This window comes from Apodemus sylvaticus, chromosome 10 (assembly GCF_947179515.1).
Source record: "Apodemus sylvaticus chromosome 10, mApoSyl1.1, whole genome shotgun sequence".
In the NCBI taxonomy this organism is placed as follows: Eukaryota; Metazoa; Chordata; class Mammalia; order Rodentia; family Muridae; genus Apodemus; species Apodemus sylvaticus.
In genome coordinates, this window is record NC_067481.1 from 61,897,177 (window position 1) to 61,917,583 (window position 20,407).

At 46.5% G+C, this 20,407-nt stretch overlaps 1 protein-coding gene across 4 annotated transcripts in view; it reads right to left on the bottom strand.

Annotated features, from left to right (window-relative positions):
- Trpv2 (transient receptor potential cation channel subfamily V member 2) overlaps positions 1-16,189 on the bottom strand; it is a 30,406-nt gene extending 14,217 nt beyond the window's left edge. For 2 of the 4 annotated variants that reach the window (XM_052197472.1, XM_052197469.1), the window contains exons 1-6: positions 15,879-16,189; positions 13,202-13,501; positions 10,598-10,731; positions 8,403-8,693; positions 6,787-7,085; positions 319-492 (exon numbers count right to left, since the gene is read on the bottom strand). In XM_052197472.1, coding sequence (XP_052053432.1) covers positions 319-492; positions 6,787-7,085; positions 8,403-8,693; positions 10,598-10,731; positions 13,202-13,389 — 1,086 coding nt within the window. In that variant the 5' untranslated portion in view covers positions 13,390-13,501; positions 15,879-16,189. Of the gene's footprint in view, positions 1-318; positions 493-6,786; positions 7,086-8,402; positions 8,694-10,597; positions 10,732-13,201; positions 13,502-13,678; positions 13,766-14,964; positions 15,027-15,878 lie in introns of those variants that run through there. The other 2 variants (XM_052197470.1, XM_052197471.1) reach the window with 2 other exon arrangements.
- Positions 16,190-20,407: the final 4,218 nt, after the last annotated feature.

The following is a 20,407-nucleotide window of genomic DNA, read 5'->3' on the forward strand; positions in this document are numbered from 1 at the left end:
GAACAGGCTCCCAGATTCAGGATCCCTAAAAGGTGCCTCCTGCCGGGCAGTGGTGGCACACGCATTTAATCCCAGCACTTGAGAAGCAGAGGCAGGCAGATTTCTGAGTTTGAAGCCAGCCTGGTCTACTGTCTGGAGTGAGTTCCAGGACAGTCAGGGGTGTACAGAGAAACCCTGTCTCAAAACAAACAAACAAACAAAATGCTGCCTTCCATGAGCCTTCATTCCAACAATTGTACTATGAAGTGATGGAAGGCCTGCCCTGCCCTTAGCCAGAATCTCTAGGCAGACCTACACCCACCCACCCCCAGGACTCACCGGGCTCTTGCAATGAAAAGCGATGATTTCCAGCACCGAGTTCTTCTCCCAACTGTCCACAGAGGACAGGTCATACAGTGACACCCGGACAGGACCGTAGCACCACTCAGTGAACTTTCGGGAAAGGGGCTGATACTGTCCGGAGAATTCCCGCTGCAGGATGTGCCTGAAAATCTGAAGGGCAGTCACATCAGTTCACCGGCTAGTCACCTGTTTGTGCTAATACTGCGTCAGGGCTGGGGAACACCAAGGCCCTGCAGAGCACATAGATCCTACCATGTTCCAGCACTTAACATATAGCCCACCAAGCATGAAGTGTCAGGTTTACATTCCTACATACACACAGCCTGACAGGCAGGCTGACCCTTTCTTCCCCCATGCTGCCCCCATGGATTCCTTTCCTGTGCTCCTCAGCACAGAGATCCCAGTTGGGGACTTGAGGTCATTTGAAATCAGTGACCACCAGTTATGCATGTGTGTGTGTGTGTGTGTGTGCACATCTGCGGTCAGGGGGCAGAACGTTTAGCAGACTACAAAGGGATCCCTACTTTAAAACAGGCTAGGAAATCTTTGATTTCACACACAAGAAATGAGGAGAAGAAGGGTGCAGATTGGGGAGCAACTAACCCAGGCCATAGAGCCATGCCTTTAGAGGTTTGTTTGTTTGCTTGCTTGCTTGTTTTAAATGTGTGAATAGGTGTTTCACCTGCATATCTGTCTGTCTGTCTGTCTGTCTGTCTGTACACCACATATGTGCAGTGCCCTGGAAAACATAAGAGGGTATCAGATTCCCTGGGACTGGAGTTACAGACAGTTGTGAGCAGCTCTGTGTGTGCCGGGATCTTCTGGATAACCAGCCAGAGCTCTAACCACTGAGCCTCTCTGCTGCCCCAGCCAGGCCTTTAGACAACAAGGATGCTCCAGCAAGAGCACCAGGAGCTGAGAGCAGGAAATACTATTAAAACTGTTACTTATAGGGGCTGGAGAGGTGGCTCAGAGGTTAAAAGCACTGACTGCTCCAGAGGTCCTGAGTTCAATTCCCAGCAACCACATGGTGGCTCAACAACCATCTGTAATTGGGATCCAATGCTCTCTTCTGGTGTGTCTGACAGCTAAGGTGTACTCAGATACAGAAAATAAATACATCTTTAAAAAAAAAACCTGTTACTTATAACACAGGCAGTGGTGGAGTATGCCTTTAATTCCAGCACTAGGGAGGCAGAGACAGGCAGATAATCTGTAAGTTCCAGGCTAGACTGGTCTACAGAGTGAATTCCAGGACAGCCAGGGCTACACAGAGAACCCCTATCTCGGGGGGAAAAAAACCAAAATCAAAACTTGTTACTTATTATGTTGGTTTTTAAATAATTTATTTATTTTATATATATTAGTACACTGTAGCTGTCTTCAGACACACCAGAAGAGGACATCAGATCCCATTACAGATGGTTGTAAGCCACCATGGTTGTGGTTGTGGATGGTTGTGGTTGGTTGTGGTTGGTTGTGGTTGCTGTGAATTGAAACTCAGGACCTCTGGAAGAGCAGTCAGTGCTCTTAGCCACTGAAGCCATCTCTCCAGCCTATTATGTTTATTTTATTTTAACCTTTAAAATGTCCCCTCATTCTAAACACTGGCAATAAGCAACAGGCGACACTTGTGAAGCAGCCCCAATAATAGAACTGACATACTCACGGGGAACTCGGGAGGGAAAAAACAGCAAGCTACTGCTTGCTCTATCTGCCAAAAGTACTTTCAAGCAAATCGGTTTTAAACATTAAAAATAAAGCTGTAGGGGCCGGAGATATGACTCTGTGGTTAAAAGCACTTGCTACTCTTACAGAGGACCCTGGTTCAGTTCCCAGCACCCACACTGTGGCTCGCAACCATCCGTAACTCCATAAAAGGGATCTAATACCCTCTTCTGATCTCCACAGGCACCATGCACACATGTGATGGATGCACAGACATACATGCAGGCAAATCACTCACGCACATAAAATAAATACATCCAAGACAGTTTTTTAAGTAAATTCAAAATAAATAACAGAGCCGGGCAGCGGTGGTGGCGCACGCCTGTAGTCCCAACATTTGGGAGGCAGAGGCAGGCAGATTTCTGAGTTCGAGGCCAGCCTGGTTTACAGAGTGAGTTCCAGGACAGCCAGGGCTACACAGAAAAACCCTGTCTCGAAAACAAACAAACAAACAAACAAAAACAAAACAACAAAAAAAAAACCCTTCCTTTCTTAAAAGGCTTTGGTCAGGTGTTTTGTGTAGTGTCATGGAAACTAGCTAACACACATGTGTAGTAGTTTTATAAAGTACAATATTGGTGCTAGAGAGATGGCTCAGTGGTTAAGAGCACCAATTGCTCTTCCAAAGGTTGTGAGTTCAATTCCCATCACATGGTGGCTCACAACCATTTGCAATGTGATCTGATGCCGTCTTCTGGTGTGTCTGAGTACGACTACAGTGTACTCATATACATAAAATAAATAAATAATTTTTTTTTTTTGTTTTCAAGACAGGGTTTTTCTGTATAGCCCTGGCTGTCCTGGAACTCACTCTATAGACCAGACTGGCCTCGAACTCAGAAATCCGCATGCCTCTGCCTCCCAAGTGCTAGGATTAAAGGTATGTGCCACCACTGCCCGGCTAAATAAGTTTTAAAAAAAAAAAAAAAAAGACCCAAGCCTCATGGAAACTCACAGCTATAAATCCAGTCATCTAGTCTCAGGGGGTCTTACACCTTCTTCTGGCCTCCAAGGGCACCAGGCACATATATGGTACAGAATATATGGTACAGATATTTATGTATGCAAATATCCATATATATAAAAATACATAACTTTTAAAAGAATATTTATTATATAATATATGATCATATCACATATTTATATTGTAATTATAACCTTGTAGAAAGTGTCAAATAATAGGAAAACTAAGGAATTTTAAGTAAAAGATAATTACTCCTACATACATAAAAATTTCATTTGATTTAGTTACTCTTACAGGCACTAGCTATATTGTCAAGGTTGGTCTTGAACTCTTGGGTTCAAATGATCATCTTGCTTCAGCCTCCCAGGTAGCTGATAGTATAGGCAACCATGCCCAGCCACAAAAATACAAAAAATTAGCCGGGCGGTGGTGGCGCACGCCTGTAATCTCAGCACTCTGGGAGGCAGAGGCAGGTGGATTTCTGAGTTTGAGGCAAGCCTGGTCTACCAAGTGAGTTCCAGGACAGCCAGGGCTATACAGAGAAACCCTGTCTCGAAAAAACCAAATCCAAAAAACCAAAAAAAAAAAACCAAAAACAAAAACAAAAAACAAAAAACACAAAAAATTTAAATTCTGTATATCAAAACAAACAAACAAACAAACAAACAAACACTACTATCCTTTTTCCTTCCTTCCTTCCTTTCTTTTTTTCTCCTTTGTTGTTGTTCTTTGTTTTTTTTTTAAGCTTTTTATTTTATTTTATTTATTCATCATTGCTCTCTTTGGTCACACCAGAAGAGGGCATCAGACCCCATTGCAGGTGGTTGTGAGCCACCATGTGGTTGCTGGGAATTGAACTCAGGACCTCTGGAAGAGCAGTCAGTGCTCTTAACCACTGAGCCATCTCTCCAGCTCTCTTTTTTCTTTTCTTTTCTTTTCTTTTCTTTCTTTCTTTCTTTCTTTTTTTTTTTTTTTTTTTTTTTTTTTTTTTGAGATAGAGCTTACTTTGTAGCTCTGGCTGGCCTGCAACTTGTTATATTGGCCAACCTGACTTATAATTTATAAAGAACCACCTCTCTCCCCCTTCCAAGTGATCATATTTTTTTAAGCTTACAATGAGAGAGGGGGGGAAATGTCACTGTAGACAAAATTGAAAAAAAAAAAAAAGTAATCATCCCTGCAGCAGTGGCGCAAGCCTTTGTTCCCAGCACTGGGAGGCAGAGGCACGTGGATCTCTGAGTTTGGAACCAGCCTAGTCTACAGGGTGAGTTACGGGACAGCCAGGGCTATACAGAAAAACATATCAAAACCAACCAAACAAAAACAAATGTAATAGCAAGACTCATAGCAAATTAGACAATATATAATAAAAAGACTACTATGTTCGTGTGAATGAAAATGTCCCCTGGAGGTGTTTAAAGACTGGGTCCTATCACATGTTAATGCTGTTTGGGTAGGCTTAGGGGGTGTGGTCGTTCTGGAGACTGTGTGTCACTGCAGATGGGCTTTGAGCTTTAAAAGCTGTGTACCATTCCCAGTTTGCTCTGTTTCCTCCCGGGCTATTGGGCTCTCAGGTTGCTATTCCAGCCACCGTGCTTGCCTGCTAGCGTGCTTCCTTGCCCTGACAGTGATGGACTTCTATTCCTCTGGAACCCCGGGCCCAAAGAAACCCTTCTCTCTGTTGTGATAAAACAGCCAGGCACGCTCTCAGGCTTGCAGAGAAGTAACTAATATCGTTGTCTCCCAGAGGCTGGAGAGATTGCTCAGTGGTTAAGAGCACTTGCTGCTTCTGCAGAACATCCAGGTCAGTTCCCAGCACCCACAGGACAGCTTACAGCCATCTGTAATTGTAGTTCCTGTGGATCCACGGCCCGTTTCTGGCCTCCATAGATACCAGGCATCCTCTCAGTGCACATACATACTCACACACATAAAATAAAAATAAATCTTTTAAAAAAATTGTCTCTTTTTTTTCCAAGACAGAGTTTCTTGGTCTAGCCCTGGCTGTCCTGGAACTCATTCTGTAGACCAGGTTGGCCTGGAACTCAGAAAACCACCTGCCTCTGCCTCCCAAGTGCTGGGATTAAAGACATGTGCCACCACCGCCCAGCAAAAAAATTGTCTCTTAATAACAACTTGTAGAGCCTTATTGGGGTGCCATGCCAGGAACCTGACATTGGCCAAGGACAAGGAAACAGGCTTCAGGCAGGAATCTGACGTTAGGCAACGACAAGGAAGTCAATGACAAGGAACTCAAGCAGGAATCTGACATTAGGGCAGGATAGGGAAGTTAAGTTCAGGTTGGAATCTGATGTTAGGCTATAATAGGGAAGTAGGTTAAGGCAGGAATTTTAACCTTAGGGTGAAACGAAACAATTGGGCTTCAGGCAATATTTTGAGCTTGGATGAGGAGGTGGGCTCAGGTATTTTGGTCATTCTTACACACCCTTGGAAAAAACTGTCAGTGTGGAGTAATCTCTTTGCTTATTGCCTTGACTATTTTGTGTTTATTGTCTTGCTTGTTCCTCATTGTACTACTATTGTCCTTAATACTTGCATGTAATTAAAATGGTATAAAAGCAGACTGGAAAAAATTAAACCTGTCCTCAGGAATTGACTGGGGTCATGCTACGATGTTGTCTAATCCTCTTTTTTCTTTTTAATTCTCGCTCCTGTGTTGGAGAAACTGTTGACTGACGGAGCAGGCTTGGTCAACAACTCCAACAAGAAGAACTCAATTGACTTTAAGAATACTCCCAGTGTTTGGTATTGTAAACCCAGGCAAAATTCCACGGCCGAGACCTCATACACAAGCATATTATAGTTGTTTATCCAAAATAACATGGCACCAATCTGTCTTGTGAATATTTATATCTAGACATATAAACAAATAGTATGTCCATCCATAATCAGAGAGCTTCTCTTTGCAAGGAGCTAAGGTAAATCAGAGACTCTAGCAGCTCGGAGTGTGGGAATGAGTGACCACTGAGTGTTCTACCCTACACGGGATGTTTATACTGCTCCATCCCAGGATCAGGGAACATTGCAGAAGAGAATGGAAATAATGTTAATCATACGATGGAGAAAGGGCTGAAAAATGATGTCTTCTGTGCATAACACAGCAGTTGAAATCCAGATCTTACAGCCTGCACTGGCAGCGTTGCCCTAGGCCTGCACAAGACTGAGCCTGTCACTAGCTAACCATAGTTTGGTAAGGACTCATCCTACTGAACTATTGTCTATTAGCACATTCTTGGAGGGAGGCTATCATTGCCATCCTGTGAATCTGTCAGGTCCCAATGGATTGTTTGAAACCTATAATCAGGCTGGAGAGATGGCTCAGTGGTTAAGAGCACCGACTCTGCTCTTCCAGAGGTCCTGAGTTCAATTCCCAGCAACCACATGATGACTCACAATCATCTGTAATGAGGTCTGGTGCCCTCTTCTGGTGTGTCTAAAGAGAGCAATCAATGGTGATGTACTCATATGTATAAAACAAACAAATAAATCTTGAAAAGAAAAAGAAACCTATGATCACACAGATGCCCCGGGTTACACTCAGTTAAACAAGACTAAACAAAAATAATTGAACATGAGAAAGGAGTGTGAGAGGATGAGATTGACAGGGAAGGGAGGGAGATAATGAAGGGTCCAGGGTGGGAGGGGCCAGGATGCATAACATGTGTACATGTGTGCATTGCCTGCCTGAGTCCTGCTGCAGCCAAGAGAGGCAGGACAGGGATGGTGCTCACCTCGATTTTCCCTTCCTTGGCGGCCAACTTCAGGGGTGTGAGGCCTTGATGGTTGCAGATCTCCTCCAGCTGCACAGTGGGGCAGAGGCGGGCCCCCATTTGGAGAAGGCCATCGTACATGTGGATCACCAGTGCACTGTTCTCCGGCGAGTTGTCTGCAATCATTACCAGAGCATGCAGGACTGTGTTGCCCAGGGAGTCAGTGGCCTCCAGGCTGGCAGGCTGGTGAGGGTTCTCCAGGAGGTAGGTCACCACATCCCACTGCTTGGTGCATGCAGCCAGAGAAAGAGGCAGCTCTCCTGTGGACCAAGAGGGAAGCTCAGCTCGAGCCTCTGCTTCCACCTGGGTACACTTCCTGCTCCTCAAGCAGAAGTCCAGGTCTCCCTGAGGCTGATCAGGAAGAGTAAGGGGCAGCCGACCAGCTCTCCCCACCTCTCCCTGCCTCTTGTCTTTAACAGAGCAGACTCACTACCCCTTAATTCAAATTCTGCTTGATCAGGTTGGTTTTGATTTGGTAGAGGTTTGTAGTTGTTGGTTTGGTTTGGTTTAGTGGTGGGAGTGACATTTTCATGTATTTATTTGTTTTGAGGATTTGGAGAGGGGTATTAAAAGCAGAACCCAAGGAGATAGGGCAATAGCTCATTTAATAAAGTGATGGCCACAGTGGTGCATGCCTTTAGAGGCAGGCGGATCTTTGAGTTCAAGGACAGCCTGCTCTACAAAGCAAGTTCCAGGACAGTCAGGGCTACACAGAGAACTGTATCTTGAAAAAAGCAAAAACAAAACAAAAATAAGAACACAGAGAGAGCGATAAAGACACATGAAGTCAATGTCTGCCCCCTCCCCCACTCCCTGGCACACAGATGAACAAGTATTAATAGATATTCCACACACATGGCTTTAAAAAGTTGAGAGGGCTGAAGAGATGGCTCAGCGGTAAAGAGTAACTAGCTACCCTTCCCGAGGTCCTGAGTTTGCTTCCCAGCAACCACACATGGCTCACAACCATCTATAATGAGATCTGATGCCCTCTTCTGGTGTGTCTAAAGACAGCTACAGTGTACTCATATACATAAAATAAATAAATTTACACCAGGCGGTGGTGATGCACGCCTGTAATCCCAGAACTCTGGCACAGAGGCAAGCGGATTTCTGAGTTTGAGGCCAGCCTGGTCTACAGAGTGAGCTCCAGAACAGCCAGGGCTATATAGAGAAACCCTGTCCAGAAAAATCCAAAATTCCAAAAATCCAAAAAAACAATCAATCAATCAATCAATCAATTGTAAAAAAAAAAGTTGAACCCAGGGCTTTCTGCATGCTAACCACATGTTCCACTACTGAGCTACACCCTGAGTCTGCCTGTTGAGCCTTGGCACAATCCAATCCTGCAGCCCATCCTCTCCCAGTCTGGTCTTGGGTGCATGCTGTGCTTCCCTGGCTAATAGAGGATTAAGCATCTCCTTAAACAAGCTGTAATTTAATTCATCTGGTAGTTAGAAGTAGGCAGACCGGCAGTAGGTAGGTTAAGTGCCAGCACTGCCAAGCACTAGCCATGTGACCTCGGACAAAGTTTACCCCACTCAGTGCCTCAGCAGAGCTAAGGAAAGCTTCCTCACCAAAATAGAAACAAGTTCCTTGGTGCTTTTGGAAGAAGCGGCCACAGGCTCGGATGTGAACATTAGCTCCATTCTCAACCAGCAGCCTCACACACTGCAGGCTTCTCTTCTCAATGGCAATGTGCAGCGCACTGTGGCCTCGGTAGAACTCATCGGTGCACTGGGCATTGACAAGGGGCTGAGGGTTGCCGGAATCCCTGTCAATCTGCAGCAGCGGCAGGATGCAGGCATTGACTCCGTCCTGAAGGTTCAGCACGGCCTTCATCAGACACGTCTTTCCAGTGGAGCCTTCTGTAAGGAGAGAGGGGGAGGCAAAGGCAATGCTCAAAGAAAGGCTGGACCATCTGCCAGTTTGAACAGCCAACCTAGGCTCCAGGGAACCCTATGGGAGGCTGAGATATTTTCCCAGCTGCTATATTCAACTGGTAGGAACACAACTTGGTTATAAGATATTAAGGCTCTAGAATACAGGGATTAAAATATCAGCAGGCCTGACTGTAATTTCTGCCGTAACACCAAGTTTCTAAGGCATAATTCAATATTCACACATTATCTGTATGTGGTGCGTGTGTGTGTTGTTGTATTGTTGATTCAGGTCTTGCTTTATAGTTCTAGGTGGCCTTGACCCCCTAAAGACCCACCTGTCTCTGCCTCCTAACTACTAGGACTAAAGGCATGTGCACCACACACAACCCTGTAACATTCAGTATCTGTACATGAATACCCAGGGCAGGGCTGAGGATACTGGATTTGGTCTCCAGCACCACATAAAGCCAGTTGTGGCAGCACATGCTTGTAATCCCAGCGCTTGGAAAGTGTAGGCAAGATCAGAAAAATCAAGGTCATCATCATCTACATAGCTGAGGTCAGCCTGGGCTACATGAGACTCCTCTTTAGTAAAAATAAAAAAATCCAGAGCAGAATTTTCAAGTGTCTCCCTCACATAATGGCTCTGACTCCTTCAATAAGTGACTTAGCCTCTCTTAACTTATTTTCCTTTTTGATAAGAGGAAATCTTCTAGGGTTATTATAAACATGAGAACAACACAAACAAAGTGCTTGGTTCACATGAGAGGGCCAAGCACACAGCAGGTTGAGGTCCTAAACTACAATCCGAGCAGTCATATACAGGCATTGGTGGGTTAAATGGTGGCCAGTTTACACCAAGGAGAACACATGTGACATGAACCTACCTGTGGCAGCACATGTCTTTCAGCATGCAGGAGGCTAAGGCAGGAGACTAAGCTAGCCTGATCTGCATAGTGATCAAGCTATCTCCATCTCAATAACCAAATTAAAAAAAAAATACGATGTATCCAGTGAAGAGAGGGAAGTAGCATATTATAAATTATTGAGTGTGGCAATACTTTATATATCTAATCTTTTGGACAAATCTGGAAAGATGCCAAGCACAGCCCAGGATGAATAGGCTGTTTCTTCTTGGCCATACATATTTCTTTACCATTTGAATCTTCTAGAGGGCGCAAATAAGCTTTCCTTTGTTTTTTGTTTTTGATTTTTTTTTTAAGACAGGTTTTTGTGGGGTTTTGTTTTGTTTTGTTGTTGTTGTTTTGGGTGTTTTGTTTTGTTTTGTTTTGGACTGGAGAGATGGCTCAGCAGTTGAGAGCACTGCCTGCTCTTCTAGAGATCCTGAGTTCAGTTCCCAGCAACCACATGGTGCCTCACAACCATCTTTAATGGGATCGGATGCCCTCTTCTGGTGTGTCTGAAGACAGCTACAGTGTACTCATATACATGAAATAAATAAATCTTTAGAAAAAAAAATACAGGGTTTTTCTGTGTAACAACCCTGGCTGTCCTGGAACTCACTTAGTAGGCCAGGCTGACTGCAAACTCACAGAGATCTGCCTGCCTCTGCCTCCTAAGAACTGGGATTAAAGGTGAGTGCCACCATACTCTAGCGTTTGGGGATTTTTTTTTTGTTTCTTTGTTTTTTGTTCTTAATTTATTTTTATTTTATAGTGTGGTGCACAGTCCCATGAAGGCTTGAAAAAAAAAGAGGATCAGGTCTCCTGGAACTGCTTTTACAGATACCTGTTAGCTTCCATGTGGGTGCTGGGAATCAAATCTGGTCCTCCAAAAGAACAGTCAGTGCTTTCAAGCACTGAGCCTTCCCTCCAGCCCCAAGAACAGCTGCCCCTCTGATTCGAAGCACAAAGGACACCAAAGGCTACCTGTGTATGCCGAGTCAGTGAGGTACTTGCTGGTCCGGCGCAGGTATTCTAGCAGTCCAGCCAGCTCCTCAGGGACACCCCGGGAGACCACACTGAAGAGTCGGTCACGGTCAAAGCGATTTGGGTCCTGCTGGCTGTGAAAAATGTGTTCTGTGACTCATGTTGGAAAGTGACCACAGTCTCTCCTGCACAAAGTCTCATCATGCCTGGAAGCACTGTCCGTTACTCCTACACTTCTAAGTCCTCAGGTTACACAGGAACTCTCTCAAGGGCTTCTCTCTCCTAGGGCTCTAAAAGCTCGGAGCTCTTGGTGAGAAGAAACTCACTGGGTCTTTAATCTGCTGCAATACTGCAGCTCTGTTCATCCCAGGCTATTGTCGGCATCAAGGACATCATCTGTCAAAAGACTCGTTATCCCACAGGGGTCATTTCAGCTCTCACACCTTATGGTGTCCCTTGCACATTTGCACGGGTCTGGACAGGGCGTATGAGGACCAAAGGCTGCATGCATCACTGACTTGGAAGAAGAAATGGAAACAGGGATGGAGGGGATGGAGGTGTATGGCTCAGCAGTAAAGTGCTTGCCTAGTGCGCAAGAGGCCTGGGTTCATCCCAGCACCAGTAAAAAGATTGAGAAAAGCTTTTTACCCTCTTCTCAGAAACCATCCATTCATTAGTTGAAAGGAGTCTGCACTATTAATCTGTGCTCCAGGCCTACAGGCAATGAACCACCCTCCTCTCCACTAGGCAAACAAGTAAAGCGATCTACCCACCATCACACAGAGCAGAACTGGAGCCACCATGGGGGCTGGCTAATATCAGGCCACATCTCAACCCCAAGAGAGAGTCTGGACTAGGCAAGCTAGAAGTTTCCCAGAGATAGACTATCACATTCACCCAGTACTAAATATCATCTGCTGACCTCGGTTTTACTGGGAAGCCACATTTCTGAGAAATTTCTTCCACTGAGTCCAGAAGAGGCCCCTTGTGGCTCCTCAGACACAATCTGGTATTGTCTTATGATGGGGGGGGGCAGTTGTCTAGAGAGGTGGCACTATCTCCCTCCCAAGTCACTTAACCAACCTCTCTTAGTCTCTTCTCCTCTTTGAAAGATGGAAATATCAAGGATTGTTATAAGAACCCAAGGAAATACCACAAAATAAAGTGTTTTAGCCCATACACTGGGTCTAATACACAGCACACTGGGTTCCCAAATGAGTCTAGACAACCCATTCCTAGAACCTGTCAGCATTCACTAAGGCCTGCCTAACACTGGGGCCTCTGGAGCTATGAAAAGAAGATATGAAGGGAATGAGGGCAACGCAACGTAAGAGAAGGCTACCTTATGATGCAGAGACTCTCAGGTCCCAGCTTAACATCTGTGGAAAGCTGGGCATGGTAGCACATGCCTGTAATCCCACCACTCGTGAGGCTGAAGCAGGAGGATGACCCCAAATTGGAGGCTAGCCTGGGCTATATAGCAAGATTTTTGTCTTTAACCAAGAAAGCAAACAAGCAAATCTCCTGTGGAATGAGCTGAGCCAGCCAGAGCTGATGACTCTGACACAGAGGGTGGCTCACGGGGTCATTCACACTTGAAGATGTACAGCCACGGTGCATTGAAAGCCGGGCCTCATATCTGCAGCACCACACAGGTCTGCGTCATTCCAGCTAGATGAACATCATTCATCCAGTTAACCCTATGGCCACAGACTATGAAGGGCCCTATGTTCTGTCTGCTTGGAAAATGTGGTCATTTGGACACCATTCCAGGCCACTAAGGCAGCAATCATGGCCTTGGAACAGGGAAGCAAAGAAAGGTATCGTACTGGGATTCTAAAGGGCACCATGAATCCCATTCTATCGCCATTAGACCAGCCCCACTACTCACAGGCATGTGCCACCACCGCCCGGCAGCCCCACTATTCACGGATGCCCCGTGCACCTACCTGGCTGTGCTGTCACCCAACCTAGCCACTGCTCTCTGACACAAACAACACAGTGTGCCAAGGCTAATGGACACATCTCAGGGATGAGCGAGGAGAAATGGGCTTTCCTGGCAGTCTTGCCAGCCCATGAGGATTCTGGGAAGCCAGGTTCAGTACCCTAGCAGGACGCCTCCAGGCTCACTTCCTGAATCGGTAGCTATAACACAGGCAACCCAAACTGCAGAGGGCTATAAGAGGACGGCCACTGTCCTCAATTCTCAGGGTCCACATTGCCTAAGTGACAATGTCTTGAAGTAAAGCAGGGATTTCCAAACATCTTCGTCTTCCCCACCCCCATCCACCCATGTGCTGTGGATCCTGCTAAGGCCACAGCTACCAAGCGACCAGATTGTGCGGGACCCAAAGCATCAAGAAGTGGGATTTGATTGTCAGTTGCACACTGGGTGTAACTGGGTACTGGGTGACAGTGTCTCTACCAAAAGCATAGTCTTGGTAGAAGGCCAAGAATGGAGACCATTCTGGGAGGACTTACCCTAGAGATCAGAATGTGGGACTTGGAAGCTAGGCTATGAGGAAGAGACACCTGCAAGGGATTGGCCACTGAGTGACTTTGGTGTTGTGTGGGAGCTTGTCCCATCTCCATCTGCTGCCTTACCTGGGACCCAGCCCCTTTCGGTAGTTGAGATTCACTCTGATCTGAGGGGAGAAATTCCGGTCCTCGTCCTGGAATGGCGACTCCATGGGGGGTGGCTCAGTCCTCCCTTTGTTCACCTCAGCACTGCCCTCTTCATCTCCATCAGCCGTCTCCAGCCTAAAGGCTGGGGGGCTGGAGGCTGAAGTCATCCTGAGAGAGGAGGATGCTCCTTACTCCTTACAGATGAAACTTCTGTGGAGATGGAGATCTTAAGGTTCCCCTCTCTCTCTCATGCCGCAGTGTGGTAGGCCTGGCTGGGACCTGGAGAAGGTGATATAGAGAAACAGAGAGCAGGAGCTGCGGGTAAAGTGTAGTAAATACGGTGCTTGTTTACCATGAGCAAAGTGCTGACTTCTATACCCAGCAAGCATAAGCCAGCTGTAGCAATCATAGGCAAGGTGCTGGAGAGATGACTGAGTGGTTAAGAGCATGGGCCACCTTTCCAAAGAGTCAGGGTTCAAGGCCCAGCCCTGCATGGTGGCTCACAACCCTCTGTAACTCCAGTTCCAGGGGATCCGATGCGTTCTGTAGGTATCAAGCACATGCATGGTACACACTCATATACAGGAAATAGTAATAAATTAATAAAATATTTTTATAAAGAATTAGGAGTTACAGGATCAGAAGTTCAAGGCCATCCTCTCCTATACAGAGATTGAAAATTGCCTGGGGCCGGACGGTGGGTGATGCACTCCTGTAATCCCAGCACTCTGGGAGGCAGAGGCAGGCAGATTTCTGAGTTCGAGGCCAGCCTGGTCTACAGAGTGAGTTCCAGGGCAGCCAGGGCTATACAAAGAAACCCTGTCTTGAAAAAACCAAGTACAAAAACCAAAAACCAAACAAAACAAAAAAAGGAAGGAAGGAAGGAAGGAAGGAAGGAAGGAAGGAAGGAAGGAAGGAAGGAAGGTGGGAAGGAAGAGAAAAGAGGAGGAGGAGGAAAGAGCTGGGTCACAGAGGGCTTGCCACACAACCAGGAGGGGCTGAAGGATCCTGGGTACCCACATAAAAAGCCCTGGACTGAGGTATATCTTTAATTTCAGTGAAAAAAGGCAGGCCGAGAAAAGAGGCTGCAGGCCAGTCAGTCTGGTGAGTTCAGTGAGAGATTCTAAGCTCAAACAACAAAGCTGAGACTGGTGGAAACAATCCACATCTTCTGGTATCTACATACGTCTAGAACCATATCTACATACACAAAAAATAAAATAAAATAAAATAAAATAAAATAGAGCCATGCCTGGTGGTGCACGCCTTTAAACCCAGCGTTCAGGAGGCAGAGGCCAGCCAGGTCTACACAGTGAGTTCCAGGACCAAGGCTGCATCATGAGACCCTGTCTCAAAAAATAAAACAAAACAAAATAAAACAAAAAACAAAACAAAACAAAACAGAAAAAAACAAAACAAAAAAAACGGGGGAGGAGGGAAGAGTAGGAAGCAGTTAGCTTTCCAAGGGGGAAAATTATCACAAGGGAGAAAGGTGGTGTGTTTTGAGGGTGTGCTGGGAAGCAGGGACCTGACAGGGTTGTCTCGTTGATATTATCTCACAGGAAGTCAGGACTGTTTTTAGCTTCCCCCTGGGGAACATCTGATGTTTAAGACGACTCAAACCCTATTTAGGGGTAAGAATGTTTGTGTTCATAACCCCACCCCTTATCAAGCCCAGTGCCCAACGGTTCAGACAGATAAAACTTCAATTGTTTGGCCAGGGCAAGCCTCAGAACCCTTACTGTAGAGAGGGAGATATCCAGGGAACCACTGGTCTATTAGATCCTTTGGCTGCCGGAACAACTGCGGCTGGGAAAAGAGAAGTGAGTTTCCACCTCGCTTTATATCAATGATGGTCCTCTTCAGTTCCCGGAGTCCAATTATGTTTCCAGGCTGAATCATATCTGAGGGTTTAAGGCGCCGCCTCTGGAGGGACTTTAGATCGGGCAAGCGCCATCTGCCTTCCCACCTTAGACTCCACACCAGCTCTGGGGTTAGCTGACAGCTAACCTCACTCTCATCAGAAACTGCAACCACAGCCTCCATCACGTGGCCAGGGCTGGGACCTAGTTAGAGCCGGGGAGCCTCGTTCTTCCCCAGAATTCAGAAACGGAAGAAAAGAATCAGAGTCGGTCAGAAGACAGTGAGGGTAGGAAAAAGGGGTAGGGAACGGGTTGGTAGAAGAAAGGGACAGAAAAAAAAAAAAAACAAAAAAACAGGGCTAAGAGAAGGAAGTGGTAGAGAGTGGCCTGGGCCCACTCTCAATTTCTTACAGGGTCCCAGTACACTCAGAGAACTGGGTGGGGCATTTTCCACAATAGTTTCACCTTTCTGCCCACCCTAGTAGGAGGACATGGGCATCCTCCGTTTGTGCAGTCTAGCTTCCATCCTGAAGCAAATCCTGGCCGATGCTGCCTCTGACATCATCCCCAACCCCCAGCAGCAACAACTGTCTTCCCAGAGTCTGTCTACCTTACCTCCTGGGATCCCCATTCTGGCAGCAGAGGAAGAGGCCTGGAGGTTCAGGGAGTGAGAGCCCACGCAGACCCTTATTCCAGGATGGGGATCCCCAGAGAGCAACTCAAAACCCAATCATTCACTGTCAGACTTCCAGACGCAGCCCCTTGGATATCCTGAAATTGCCCGGTTGACTTACCCCTCAGGCTGAAGCCAATGCGTAGCAGCGGCAGACTTCAGGCCAGGATCACCGAGCCTAGCGGGGCTCTCTGGCAACGGGGACTGAGAGAGGAAGTGCGGCCGGGAGGGGTGTGGCTCGACCGCTGACAGCAACGAGGCTGCGGGAACCTCCGTAGCTGGCTCCGAGCTTTCTCTGTGTCGTCCACCCTCCACCTGTTCGTCGCATACAGTGGACAGTGCGGGCTTAACGCCAAGCTGTCAAGGACCAGCGACTGGCCACCGGGCTGATCATCAGGACCACTGGCCACACCCTGCTTTCGGGAGACACGCCCTGCTCCTCCATCGGTGCACTTCCACCCACACTCATAGCCAGAGAAGCCCCTGGGGCAGTCAGAGGAAGTCCTAGGGTGCTGGGACCTTGGCTTGGGTGGAAGCTGACACTGGCGTGGGATTCATGCCTTACAACACTGACGCCCACTCCTCCTGATTCTTAACAACGTGTGACCTCCCCCAGCCATGTGGTTCATCACTGTCTGACCCATAATCAAGGGAGAGAAGAGTGTGATAGCCCCAGGGAGAAAGAAGTTCAGTCTAACCTTTGCCCCAAAGAATGCAGCCCAACCCATCCAGCCATATTTCCATCTAGGGAAGATTCCCTCAGCATCCTGACCCCAGAGATTCTCCTAGGCTCCAATATCCATTTATAAGGGCACTTCCAGAAGCAGCCAGCAGGTGGGGGTGGGGATCGGGTGGCCAACAGGACTGGCTGAAATTGTACACCTCGGGCACTGCCAGAGAGAACAGGGACCAGCTCTCCTCTCTCTCTCTCTCTCTCTCTCTCTCTCTCTCTCTCTCTCTCTCTCTCTCTCTCTCTCACTGGAAGACCTCTGTCCTTGCTCCATATCCAAAATTCTGTCTGATTGGTCGAAAACACTAATTTCTCTCCCCTGAGAATGTTCTACAAAACCCATCACCCTGTTTCTCCGCTGCTACATAAGTCACACCCCATTCTTCCACCAACTAAGGTGGTCTGCTAAAAACATAAACCAGGGCCCAGCTTTTTCTAGCTTTAATGATGGACTTAGTGGCATGTGTAGGGCCCTGTGTTTGAGCCCCATATCAGTAATCAAAGAAAAAATAAATAACAAAAATAACTAAATAAATGTCACCCCACCCCTGCGTCACGACCCTTTTTCATAGCACTAAGAATAAAATGCAAACTTCATACACCAGCCTCATGCAGCCCAGAGGCCTGCCCCAGGCACTCCACCGTCACCGTGCTACACTGCAGGCCTGTACCGGCCAGGGTGGCAGTCCTTAGCCACGGCAGCTATTCAGATTTTAGTTTGGTTTACACTTTTATCTGCAGCAAGGACTGGATATGAAGACCAACTGTGGCAATCCTCCTGCCTCTCTCTCCACAGTGCTGGCGTTACAGCTATGTGCCTCCACGGTTGGTTGGTCATCTTTCAGATGAGTCAATTGTAAGGCAAAACTCAGCAAACACTAGCTGGCCTGACCCTAGACACTGAATACCCTTCACTCCCCCAATATGTCCTGTCTTCTCTGTAGTACAAGCTGTCTCACTTGCCAGGAGGAACACACACACACACACACACACACACACGCACACACACATGCGCACATGCATGCACGTGTACACGTACATGCACACACGCACGTGTGCGCGCACACACACATGTATATGTATGCACACAGCAGCATCGCCATCATCACCACATACACATTGACCTTAGTTCTAGGCAATTTCTACTTGTATTTGTGTTTCTTTGTTGGTTTTATAGTGCTTGAATGTGGGCATGCCAGGCCAGCCTCTACCACCGCTTCCTGCTCTATTTTCTCTGTTTAAACACCACTTCCTCTCAGTAGAACTAGACCCTAAACTGGGGGAAGGGGTCCTAGAAATATGCTTCTATGACACCTGCCTTGGCCCTGGCAGAGGCTGATTTGTACTGTTCCCTGCTCCCCCCCCCCCCCCCGAAAAGAACATACTTAGCAATCCATTGTTGTTAAAATGTTCTTAGGACTGGAAGTATAGCTTGATGCCAGAACTTCTGTTTATCTGTGCAAAGCCCGAGAGGTGACTCTCAGCAGCAGGAACCAAGCCAGGTAGATGCATCTAAGTAATCAACTAGTCAACTTCATAAATGTTTAAATCTATGCTTAAAATCTCTTTGAACAAACTCTGTTTTGTTAAAGCAGTTGCTTCATATTAACTTGTCCTGAAATTATTTTCTGTGGTGAAGTTAAGGATCCAGTTTCGCCTGAGTGAGGTGAAGTCTCTGAGAAAGAATTCTTGCAGTGACTGAGGGCAGCGGAATGAGATATAGAATTTTAAAAATCTTAATGCTGTGGCTTTACCTTTAAAATAAAGCCAGTAAGACAGCTCAGCAGGAAAGGGCGTTGGTCATGCAAGCCTGGGAACCTGAATTTGGTCCTTAGAACCCATGAAAAGGTAGGACGGACTTGACTGCACAAAGTTGTCCTGTGACACGGACTTGACTGCACAAAGTTGTCCTGTGACACACCCACACATGAATCATGCAAATATAAACACACAACAAAAATTAGCAATAAATAATAAAAGGAGCTAGAGAGATGGCTCAGTGGTTAAGAGCATTGACTGCTCTTCCAAAGGTCCTGAGTTCAGATCCCAGAGACCCACATGGCGGCTTACAACCATCCGTAATGAGATCTGACACCCTCCTCTGGTGTGTCTGAGGACAGCTTCAGTGTAGTTACATATAACAAAAAATAAACCCTTGAGCCTGAGCGAGTGGGGCCGGAGTGAGCAGAGGTCCTGAGTTCAGTTCCCAATAACCACATGATGGCTCACAACCATCTGTACAGCTACAGTGTACTCATATACATAAAATAAATAAATAAATCTTGAAAAAAGAAAGTAATAAAAGGGGCTGGAGAGATGGCTAAGCGATTAAGAGCTAGCAGCTCATGTTTGAATACTTGGTCTCCAGTTAGTAAAACTCTTTGGGAAGGATTAGGAGGCCTGGCCTTGTTGAAGAAGGCGTGTCACTGGGAGTGAGTTTCAAGGTTTTTAAAGACTCACTTTATTCCCAGTGCTCATTTATGCCTCCTCCTTGCAGATCAAGATGTAAATACTCAGCTGTTCCTGCCTCCATGCCTTTGCTGCACCATCATGGGCTATAATTCTCTGAAAATGTAAGCTCAAACTTAACACTTTCTTTCATAAATTGCCTTGGTTGTGGTGTTTTGTCATAGCAATAGAAAAGCAACAAGAAACTGATTTTCTAGAGGACTCAGGTTCAGTTCTCGGCTCTCACAGGGAGGCTCACAACCATCTGTAATTCTAGTTCCAAGTGATATGATACCCTTTTCTGGCCTCTGCAAGCACCAGGTACATTCATGGTGTGCAGACACACATGCAGGTAAAACACACACACACACACACACACACATACACACACACACACACACACACACACACAGAGAGAGAGAGATAGATATAGGTATAGGTATAGGTATAGGTATAGGTATAGGTATAGGTATAGGTATAGGTATAGGTATAGATATAGATATAGATATAGATATAGATTGATTTGCTGGGCATGATGGAATGTGCCTTTAATCCCAGTACTTAGGAGGCTGAAACAGCAGACCTCTGAATTCAAGGACAGCCTCGGCTACACAATGAATTCCAGGCCAGCCAGAGCTACATAGTGAAACTTCACAACAACAACAACAACAACATGTATTAAGCACTCATTGTGTCTGATACTCTGACACACTAAATGCTCCGTGCGTGACCTTCAGAGCAAGCTTATTTCACAGATGATGAGGCTGAAGGCAGGCAGGTGTAGGCACCCCGCCCAAGACCACATGGGTGGGAAGGAAGCAAAGATTTAAACCCAGAGCCACACCTTTGATGAGCATGCACTGTTGATGTGCCCACAGCTTCCAAGGCATCGTCTCAACCATGAAATACTCAGCACAGCTTTAAATGCCAGGTAGGGCAGAGGGCATCTCCGTCCTCTTGAAGTAAAACTGGAGACCATCAAGTGACAATGAAAACTGAGCAATAGGGCTAGAGAGATGGTTTAGCAGCTTAGAGCAGGAACTGCGCTTGCAGGAGGCCCAGGACACGGACACCTCACGGACACTTCACAATTGCCTGCAACTCTGATCTGACTCCTCCCTCTGGATTCCATGGGTACCTGCGCTCCAACATGCACTGATTCAAACCAAAACATAGTCACCAAAACATGATTAAAAATAAAAAAATAAGGGGAATAGAGAGATGGCTCAGTGGTTAGGAGCACTGACTGCCCTTACAGAAGACCCAGGTTTGATTCTCAGCACCCACCTGAAGGCTCACAAATGTCGGTTACTCCAATTCAAGGTGATCTGACAGTTTCTGGTCTCTGCAGGCACCAGATGTACATTCATACACACAAAATAAAAATAAATAAAATATATTAAAATAAAAAAATCAAAGGAGACGGGTGTGTGTGAAGAGATGGCTCAGTGGTTAAGAGCACTGACTGCTCT